The sequence below is a fragment of the Lepidochelys kempii genome, chromosome 7 (assembly GCF_965140285.1).
Source record: "Lepidochelys kempii isolate rLepKem1 chromosome 7, rLepKem1.hap1, whole genome shotgun sequence".
NCBI classification, from domain to species: domain Eukaryota; kingdom Metazoa; phylum Chordata; order Testudines; family Cheloniidae; genus Lepidochelys; species Lepidochelys kempii.
Window position 1 is genome coordinate 30,801,917 of NC_136386.1, and position 10,221 is coordinate 30,812,137.

General features: G+C 59.4%; 3 protein-coding genes across 4 annotated transcripts in view; 1 reads left to right on the forward strand and 2 right to left on the reverse strand.

The window, feature by feature from the left end:
- CCDC88B (coiled-coil and HOOK domain protein 88B) overlaps window positions 1–2,601 on the reverse strand; it is a 29,867-nt gene extending 27,266 nt beyond the window's left edge. For both annotated transcript variants that reach the window (XM_073351707.2, XM_073351703.2), the window contains exon 1: window positions 347–2,601. In XM_073351707.2, the coding sequence (XP_073207808.1) occupies window positions 347–350 (4 nt within the window). In that variant the 5' untranslated portion in view covers window positions 351–2,601. The remainder of the gene's footprint in view (window positions 1–346) is intronic.
- Window positions 2,602–2,648: 47 nt separating this feature from the next.
- Window positions 2,649–7,143, reverse strand: PRDX5 (peroxiredoxin 5). Its single transcript, XM_073351720.2, has 6 exons — window positions 6,913–7,143; window positions 5,282–5,416; window positions 4,699–4,830; window positions 4,106–4,144; window positions 3,561–3,625; window positions 2,649–3,009 (listed from the first exon to the last, which is right to left on the reverse strand). The coding sequence occupies exons 1-6, from the start codon at window positions 7,072–7,074 to the stop codon at window positions 2,904–2,906; spliced, it is 639 nt and encodes a 212-aa protein (XP_073207821.1). The 5' UTR covers window positions 7,075–7,143; the 3' UTR covers window positions 2,649–2,903.
- Window positions 7,144–7,568: 425 nt separating this feature from the next.
- Window positions 7,569–9,182, forward strand: TRMT112 (tRNA methyltransferase activator subunit 11-2). The gene is made up of 4 exons (XM_073351723.2): window positions 7,569–7,728; window positions 7,895–7,996; window positions 8,249–8,341; window positions 8,929–9,182. The coding sequence occupies exons 1-4, from the start codon at window positions 7,648–7,650 to the stop codon at window positions 9,028–9,030; spliced, it is 378 nt and encodes a 125-aa protein (XP_073207824.1). The 5' UTR covers window positions 7,569–7,647; the 3' UTR covers window positions 9,031–9,182.
- Window positions 9,183–10,221: the final 1,039 nt, after the last annotated feature.

Below are 10,221 nucleotides of genomic sequence, written 5' to 3' on the forward strand. Positions count from 1 at the left end.
AAACCCTCAACTCACTTCTAACCCCCCAGCTCACCCCAAGCGCCCATTCACCCCAACTTTTCCAGCTTCCTCCACCTCATCTCATTTAACCCCCAACCCCTGATCCCCTCCCTCCTCACCCCAGCCCCCTCTCCACCCCATTGCTAGAGGGGCAGGTACAGTGTCCCAATTGCGGGTGGCTCAGCAGGGTGTGGGAGGGCAGGATTCTGTACGGTTCTATCCCTGCCTCGGCACAGCTCCCCGCAAGGGCATTGCTCCCTCTCCCCCAAGGGGCACAGCTCTGCCCAGGAAACGGCTCCCATCCCTCCCCAGAGAGACACAGCGCCCCTCTCCCAGCAACACTCACCCATGTGACAAGGGGACCTGAGACAAAGACCCCCAGGCTCTCCAAGGCACGCCCGTCCCCATCCATCCTCTGCTTGGGTCTCTGTGGTTGGTGCGGGTCCCACAAAGAGGGCCCCTGCACACAGGTGCGTCCGCTCCCCCCCACCCCAGCCAGGCTCCCCCTGCTCTGGTTTTCTGCGCTGCGCAAAGAGGAACTTCCGCAATCAGAGGGTGGGGAGCGGCTGGGGAGTGGGGGGGGCCTGCACGGACGCCAGGAAACCAGCACCCACAGCAGACCTGCTGTGGGTGGGAGGAGGGAAACCCCCTGAAAGCTGCCGGTAGGTCTCTCCCCACCCCCAGCTTGGGGGGAATTGGGGACCTCTCCCAATTGGCCCATCTACCCCAGTATCCCACCTTTCCCCTACTCTAGATCAGATCCATAGGCCCATCTGGCCAGTATCTCATCCGACTCCTGCTGAGATCAGACCCATCTAGATCAGTATCCTGCTTCACCCCCTCCAGATCAGCCCCTTGGGCCCATCTAGCCCAGCATCTTGATTCCAACTACGGCCCTGCCCTGGAGGAAGGGCCACAACAATCAACAGCCATGGAGCAAACCTAGAGTGGAGGTGATGGGCACCACTCTCCCAACCATGTCAGGGCAGGACTGGCTCCTTTCCTTAATCGAGAGTGTGTGTGGTGGACCCCCTCGACACCACCACCTCTCCCCAGTATAAACCTATAGGCATCGTTCCTGGTCAGATCCTGCCATCATCCAGTGGTGGGGAGACCCACTGTGCCCCGTAGGTGACAGCTGTACTGCCTTTCAGCACCCCACATCCTTGTGATGGGGGGAGCAACACAGCAGCCCTCCAGGACATGGCTCTCAGATCCCACCACTGAGCCCCTTTCTCCTAAACCCCACTTAATAGCCCCCCAAGAGTCTCTCTGCTCTATTTCCCAGTACCACAATGCTGCTAGGTTGGGGGGGCTTGCTCTGAACCCCCAATTCAAGGGGATGGGTCTCCAACTGATTCACATCCTGCTCCTTATATGTCTGCAGTGGCTGGCTCAATGGGTGGGGGCCCACTCTTGGTTGGGGGGCAGGGGTCTGTGCAGCACCCAGCCTGACAAGGGCTCTGAACTTGGACCCATAATACACCTCATAAATTATTTTAGGTCAGAGGCAAATCTGCTCCCCATGCTGGTGGCAGTGCAGCCGCAGGTGAACAACCTGTGCCCCCTGCTGCTGTGAGCGGCGGGAAAGCTGCCCCCAACATTGTGCATTGTCCTGGCTCAGATTTCATTTCTGGGAAGGAGCCAGGACCCCCTGCACAGCCAATGGGTGGGGGAAGAAACCTGAGCTCCTGCCCTTGGGGTCGGAAGGTAGGGAGGCCTGAACATGGGGCAGGGGTAAGAATCTCAAGCCTCCCACTCTGGGAAAAGTAGGGGGCTGGATCTCATGGGCTAGAGGGGTGGGGGAAGTTGGGGTTCCTGGCCTGAGGGGGAAAGAGGCCGGTGTTCTCACTCTGGGGGAGGTGGAGAGCTGGGAGTAGTCAGGGTTCCTGGCCTGGGTAGACATAGGGGAGTGGAGCCAGGGCATTGCAGGGAGAGAATTCTAGCACAGGACGGGTAATTTCCAAGATCCCTCCGCCCCTTTCCCCCTCACACCAAACATGGGACCAGCTTGGGGTTTGCTGGAGCACAAGCGCCCCCTTGTGGCCATGCTGGGGCCCACACCAGAGATCCTGCTTAGGAGTGGTCAGTGGGGTCCTGCTTTGGGGCAGGGGCGGGAGGTGCTGAGTCCCATTCCCCACTTCAAGTCCAGGGGGCCTAGCCTAGATCTTGTGACCCTCTGACCCAGGGCTAGGGGAGAGCGAGACTCCAGGGGGACCCAGTGCCAGCCCCAGCTCAGCAAATCAGAGACCCTGGGGAGAGGCACCCCAGGGGAGGGGGATGTCCTATGACCACCCACCCGTGGCAGGGAAATCACAGCAGCAGGAACCCTCCCCTCTTGATTCAGCAACGCTCCCAGAGATCTCCCCCACCCCATCTCTAGGGCACAGACACTCCCCACACACTGGAGCAATCTACCTCTGCTTGTGTAGCCCCTGACCCCCCCCCCCGGCTGTTTATTCTGCACTCAAGAGAGGATTATGAGATGCGGGGGGGGGGGGGGGCGGACACAGACGATGTGCAGGAAGCATGGGCAGGAGGGCTGAGCAGGATAAAACTGGGGTCTGGATCACTCCCTTGCTTTCCCCCCGCCCTGTCTATAGCTTCCCCCTCCCCCACACCCCCAGCAGAGACACAGCAGGCAGGGCTGGCAAGAGCCATTTATTCCAGGTTGATACACAGCATGGTGGGGCAGTACACCACCACCAGGGCACGAGTGCCCCCTAGAGGCCAAACCCATGACAGCAGGAGTAGCAGCAAGAGCACAGCCCCCCCTCCCGCAGGAGGGAGACCATCATATCATGCTGGGAAAGGATGCTGCGCTGCCCCGCTCCTAGGGCGGGCGGGGGACGAGGGGGGGGCAGGGGGAAGCAGCAGCAGGAGGGACCCTGGCATGCTGGTGCTCAGAGCTGAGACAGAATGTGGTTGGCCAGGCTGCAGGTCAGCCCTGTTCCATCCTCCTCCACGTTGAGAGCCTTCACCACGCCATCCTCCAGCACCATGGAGAACCTGAGATAGATGGGGGTGTGAGTGCCAGGCTCCCCTCCCGCCATGCCAGCCTCCACCACAGAAAACCTGGGAGGGGTCAGGGTGAGAACACATTGGGGGCTCCCCCTCCCCTGCCCTCCAGGGGTTCCCCTCTCATCCCTCCAGGACTCCCCACCCTATCGTCCACCACCATGGAGAACCCAGGGGGGAGATTGGGGATTCAGTGTGAGGACAGAGCCAGGGCTCCCTCCCACATCTCCTAGTGGCCCCTGCCCCCATCATGGAGAAGGGAGGGTTGGGGGTATCAATGTGGGGATATAGCCAGGGGGGCTTTACCTCTCCCAGGTTTTCCCATGGAGATGGAGAGGAGGACTTCATTTCCTTCCCCACCCCAGCAAAGGGGATACCCCAGAGGCCCATAGTTGTAGCTGCAGGGGTGCATCCTCTCCCCTCTGAGCTCCTAACACTCATCCCCATGCCTATCCCTCGCCTGTACAGACAGGGAACCCCAGCTCTCCCCCGGGGGGGTATCCCCAGAGGCTGCTGGGGGGGTAGGGAGCCCACTGCTTTACCTTTTGCAGCGGTTGGTCCCAAAGAGGTCACGCAGGGGCTCCTTGTCCAGCAGCAGCTCCGTAGCCTAGGGGAGAAAGGGAAAGCAAGGGGGGGGGTCAGACAGGGTCCCACCCCAAGGCAGATGACACAGCCGAGGAACTGCCCTCCACAAAAGACCCTTCACCTCTGGAGCTGCCTGGTCCTCAGATGCCCTTTGACCCCAACCCAGCCCCTGTTGTCGGTGTCAGGGAGGTGGCACTGGAGGGACAGAATCCTGGATGCCTCTAATAGGGGATGGGGTTCCACTGCCCCATCCCCCACTGTCCCAGAGCTGGATCTGACACAGTGGGTAGGGGAGGAGCAGAGGAGGGGACAGGCACATGGTGGGGTGGGAAAGAGGACTGGCCAGAGGGTAGGGGCCCTGATTCTGGGCTGTCGAGCTGGTTAGGAGGGGAAGGACCAAGGACTGATACACAGACATGTGGGTAGGTAGAGACTGGGACTGATCCTGATCCACGAGGAGGATACCCCCAGCTGGGCATGGGTTGGGGGGGTGGGGCGTTACCTTTCCAAAGGCTCCGGTGGGGTCAGCCAGCATCGACACCTGAGCGGGGAGGGGGAAAGGGTTAGGGAACCAGTGACGAGGCACCTGTGAGGTGGCAGCAGGGTAGGAGTGGCAAGGGCCACACCCACTCCTGAAGTTACACAACCTACAGATGCCCCCTTGCATAACCAACAGCTCCTACGAGGAAGGGAAGTGCTCACTGCTGCCTGGAAGTCACCCACTCCCTGCAGGGGTGGGGGCAGGGCTCCTGCAGCCTTGGGGTTAGGGTGCTGCTGAGTTGAGGAGAGAAGACTCCTCCCCTTTCTCTAAGGCTCAGCACCATAAACCCCCTATAAGGACACTGCCCTGGGCCTCGACCCCCGCTCACTCCCCCTGCCCTGGGTCCCCTAGTCCCACCTTCTGCATTCCCCTTCCTATGGTCCCTGGGATTCTCCACATTCCCCTGGGCTGTGTGGACCCCTCACCCTGGGTGCAATAGCTCGACCCCCCTCCCTCCACACACACACACACACACACACTCCCCCGCCTTACCCTCCCTTCACTCCCCTTGCCCTGGGCCCCAGGGGCCTTGCCCCGCTCTCTCCCTGGCTCACCTTGCCCTGGGCCCCATGGGCCTTGCCCCACTCGCTCATGACGAAGACATCGTTCACAGCCAGGCAGGCGATCAGCTCCACGCCCTTGGCCTTCAGCGCCCCCGCCTGCTCCACGTAGCCTGGCAAGTGGGTCTGAGGGGGGTAGGAAGAGCATTAGTTCCTTAACATGCTGGGTGGGGGAGGGGGAGCATCAGACACCAGCCCAGGGATCCAAGGAGGGAGCTGGGCAGCCCCGGCATGCAAGGACACACAGAGCTCACAAATGTGTCCCTTTTCCAGTCCACACTGTGGCTCCCTTGCCCCAGGGATCGGATGGTGGAAGGGATGCTCTGGTGGATGAATTCTGGGGAGCTGGGTGGGGTGGGGGATACTCTGAGGAGGGGAGTGAGTGAACTCTGGGATGGGGGGTTTCAGGGAACAGGGCATGTGAGGGGCCATTCTAGCATGGGGGAGGGTGCTCTAGGATAGGGGTTGCAAAGTTGGGGGGGATGCTCTGGAGTTGGTGTGTGTGTTCTAAAATGGGTAGGGTAGTGGGGGGAGAGGAAGGACGCACTGCAGAGGGGAGGAGGTCTCCATGCCTCACCTTGGAGCAGCCAGGGGTGAAGGCACCAGGCACCCCGAAGAGAATCCCTTTCTTGCCCTTGAAGAGTGCTGCCACATCCACCTTGGTGCCGGGGTCCCCCTCATACACCTCCACACTGGGCAGCTTGTCTCCGACCTGCGGGCACAGGGGGTGAGAGCTGGGGGAGGCCTAGCCAAGTCCCCTTGCCCAGGTCAAGTCTATGCCAGACCCCCACAGGGCCTCTGTCCCACCCCCCCAATGCAGGGGGAGGGGCTACCTCAGCTCTAGAATTCCACCTGGGAGCTGGTTCCTCTTGCCCCAGCTACAACCCCCCCACCCCTGCCCCAGTGCCAACAGGGCATGACCAGAACAGATGCAGATGGGGGCCTCAAGCAGCTGACTAATGAGTGTGGGGGGGTCTCCCTTCCCAGTCACCTAGCCAGCTTCCTGCCTTGAAACCCCCATCCCCAGCACTAGGAGGGGGCAAAGACAAGCCTCCAGCTGATGCATAAAGCCTGAGATGAGCCTCTCCATAGCTGGGGAGCAGGAGAGCCCTGTGTGCCCCCCTCAATTGTGTCTGGGGCGGGTGTTGTAACTACAATCTGTGAGGGGAGCTCCACAGGAGAGAGACTCAGTGATTCAGCACTCCTACTTTGGAGTTTCCAAACTGATTACTCAAGCCCATGAGTTGGACACCTCCTGCAGTTCCCTGCCTGCCATGCCCACAGCCCCAACTTTCTGGGCTGCTGTGTACCCCCCTTCACAACCAACCATCCTCCCTCCCCGGCCTGCTCCTCCTCCCCCCACAACCCAGCTCCCACAACCCCAACCAATCCCCATCTTCCCTGCATCCTACCCCTGCCTCCCACTACTCCCTTACCACTAACCCAGCATCCCCAGCTCACACCCCCAGCCTCTACCCCGTTTCCCGTCCCCCACAATCCAGCTCCCTCTGACCCCACCTACCTCCCAACCCCCATCTCCTGCTTCCCATCTCACCCCATAACCTAGCTCCCCCCTCTACAGCCTAACTCCTCCTCCAACTCTCAACCCCACCCCTGCTCACCCTTCCCCAGCCTGCCTTAAACTCACCCCCCCAAATCAGCCCTTTCTACTCCCAACCTCTCCCTGCCCCTCTAGATTTGGAGGGAGTTGGGAGCTCAGTGCCTCCCTTGTTCCAACCCCATCCCCCGGCCCCTCTGAGTTTACTCCCTCCCTTGTGAGGCAGAGCCCTGGGGGGCCCTACAAGGGGGTAGTGACCCTCCAAGCTTCAGGGACCGGGGGCATGGTCTCAGGTTTCAAGGGTCCCAGTTGGGGGGAGGCATCGGGGGCTAAACCAAGGGGCGGGGGCTCTTCTCTAGCCCAGGGCCCCAGCTGGAGAGGGGAGCTGCCAGGAGGAGCCCTGCTAGGGGCCCCGATTTTGGAGGGGGGCTTGTCCAGGAGCCTCCATTCGGGGGCCCCTGTTGTCTGCCCCGGGGCCCAGCTGGGGGCTGATTTAAGGGGGCTCCCTGGGATCGGGCTCTCCAGCTCCCTGCGCCGGGGCTCGCTGGGGCTGAGTGTGTGTGTGTGGGGGGGTCCCCAGCTAGGGGCGGGGCAGGTTGGATGGTTGAGGGCCCCTGGGGGGTCCCGCTCACGGCCCCGCCCGGACTCACCTTGACGGGCGCCATGGCAGCTGCTCGGACACCGAAGCGCCTCCGGGTTCCTCTCGGCTCGGAGCTGGGAGGCCCGGGGGGGCGCCCCGCCCGCAACAGCCCCAGCCCCGCCACACCCCGCCACGCGGTCACCATGGAGACCGCCTGAATGACAGTTGCCATGGAAAAGGCCTGGGGGACCTCCCAACCTTGGGGTGGACTGGAACGCCCATGCGCCGCAACCCACAGGTTGGTTTGCATCACATTTGCATATCATTGGTGGTTCATTGGCATGGCCGGTTTGCACACAGCTTTACATACAGCTTGATTTTGATTGGCAGGGCGACATTACAAGCGGTTTGCACGCTGAATTTGCATACAATTAACATATAAGGTGTGATTAATGTGTTTTTCTCCTCCTTTTTGCACATATTATTTTCTTAATTTAAATATAATCTGCTTGTGATTTCCCTACTATTGGCATGTATCAACTCCTTAGTTTCGCGTCTAATTCTCCTCTCCTCCTCATTGGGGCGGGGGCACCAGGGGAGCAACGGACACCGGCACCCTGTCTCCGGATCTCCCCGGAACCCTCAGGTTCGGGACCGTGTTTCCCTGTCAACCGCCTTTGAGTAGGCACATCGCATCCGGAAATAGTGTGTGTGTGGGGGGGGGGGGAAATTGAACCGGAAGTCGCTGAGTATTGGCTTCCCACCGCTTCCGCAGGTGGGCTGTGACACCGGGAGCGGCGCGAGGATGAAGCTGCTGACGCACAACATGCTGACCTCGCATGTGCGGGGGGTGCGGCCCGGGGGGGGTTTCCCCCTCCGTATCCAGGTAACAGCGATTCCCGCCCCCCCGCAACCAGAAGGCCACATAACCCTGCCCCCTGGGCTGCCCCCGCGCTGGGTCTGGGCGTCGTAGGGCTGATTTCCTCCCGCCATGGGGGTCCCGCCCCCGCCGTGTCTAGCCGGACTGACCCTCCCCCTCCCCCTCCCCGCAGGCCACCGAGGTGAAAGTGAATAACGTGGATTTCAACCAGGAGTTCGTGGCGCGGATGATCCCCAAGGTGGAGTGGGGGGCCCTGGTGGAGGCTGCGGAGAGCGTGAGTATGGGGGGAGGGGCTGGCCGCGTCCAGGGCATGGGTGGGTGGAGTTTGGCAGGGGGAGGGGCTCACCCTGGGTGCTGGGGCCCCTAGGCATAGGGCCAGAGTGCTGTCATGGCAGGAGATGGGCAACGTGGATTGACACAGTGGGGATTGGAGAGGGAAGTGGCTTTAGGGAGCGTCTGGGTCAATCAGAGCAAAGTCTCTCTTCTGGGGTCAAGCATTGTGACATTCATCTCCCTCTCCCTACAGCTGGGCCATCTGTCAGACCTGCCCCACCAGCTGCCCCCTGAGTACGAGAACAATGAGGACTTCCTGAGGAAGGTGCATCACGTGCTGCTGGAGGTGAGAAACCCCCCCATCTATGTCCACAGCCCCCCACCAGCTCCTTGCCTGGTGCTGGGCACCGTCTCCCAGGCACCACAAACCTGTGGCGGAGGTTGTATGACGGGGTCCATGTTACAAACACAGGTCCTTATCCACACAGGTCCACAAGACACCAGGGACTTATCAGTCCACAGAGACATTGGGGATCCCCCAGTGTGGGGGACCTCTGCTGCTCATGTTCCAATGTAGACATTGCGGGGGCTCCCTCAAGCAGTGAGAGTGTGTTGATGGTGGGGGATTCTCCCCTTGCTCTAGCTGCAAGTTGGAATCCACTCTTGTGGGGCTGAGAGTCCAGCAGATGCCCTGGCACTGGGCTCACAGGATCCTTTTGCTTCTGTGGCTCATCCTGCCTTTTCCCCAGCTGCTAAGAGTGACTGCAGCAAAATACCCCTACCCCTAATAAACAAATAAAACCGAGAAGGGAGGGCTGGTGCTCTGGGGAAGTTCCATCCCTCCCTGACAGCATTATGGGGCAGGGCCAGGGCACAGCCCATCCCTCTGTCTTTAGGCTGCAGCTGACCTGTGTTTCTTCCTCCCCTGCATAGGTGGAAGTGATGGAGGGGATCCTGAAGTGCCCTGATTCTGGCCGGGAGTTCCCTATCACCAAGGGCATCCCCAACATGCTGTTGAGCGAGGAGGAGACGTGAAGGGCCAGGATGGCCAAGCTGGGAAGGTTGGGGTGGGGGAGGGAGTCCCTAAGCTGGGAGGGTGTGGCGGGGGAGGGAGGGTTCTACAGGGAGTAGAAGACATTCGGTGCTCCTTTGGTTTGCGTATAAATAAACCGGTGAGGTGGAGCCTAGCATGGGGCGTGTCATCCATTACCTGTTCCCCCTCACCTGCTTGTGCCCCTCAATCACAACCTGCAGCACTCTGCCATCCTAGCCCTTGGCTACCCCCAACCACACTTGTGCTGGTGCCCTTTTATTCTAATCCAGTCCCCATCCCTAGTTAGCCCTTGGTCTATCCGAACACTGGCCTGCCACACCTTGCACCGTACTCACTTTCCTTGTGTACAGTTATTTAGATTGCAGTAGTACTTAGAAAAAGGATTCAGAGTAACAGCCGTGTTAGTCTGTATTCGCTATTACCAGCAGGGTAATGGGGTGGGAGTAGGTATTGTTTCATATTCTCTGTGTATATATAAAGCCTGCTGCAGTTTCCATGATATGCATCTGAGGAAGTGAGCTGTAGCTCACGAAAGCTTATGCTCTAATAAATTGGTTAGTCTCTAAGGTGCCACAAGTACTCCTTTTCTTTTTAGAAAAAGGAGTACTTGTGGCACCTTAGAGACTAACCAATTTATTTGAGCATAAGCTTTCGTGAGCTACAGCTCACTTCATCGGATGCATACTGTGGAAAATACAAAAGATGTTTTTATACACACAAACCATGAAAAAATGGGTGATTATCACTACAAAAGGTTTTCTCTCCCCCCACCCCACTCTCCTGCTGATAATAGCTTATGTAAAGTGATCACTCTCCTTACAATGTGTATGATAATCAAGGTGGGCCATTTCCAGCACAAATCCAGGGTTTAACTTTGTGAGGTGAAGTGAGCTGTAGCTCACGAAAGCTTATGCTCAAATAAATTGGTTAGTCTCTAAGGTGCCACAAGTACTCCTTTTCTTTTTGCAAATACAGACTAACACGGCTGTTACTCTGAAAGTAGTACTTAGGAGACTTAGTCCTGAAGCAGGTCCTCCATTGGGCCAGGCACTGCTCAGACTCCCAGGCAAGATCAAGGCCCCCATTGGGACAGGTGCTGCACAAACACAGAACAAGTAGACAATGCTCTTTCTCCTTCGTAACTGCTAGGAAGGAAGACTATGGACACAGGC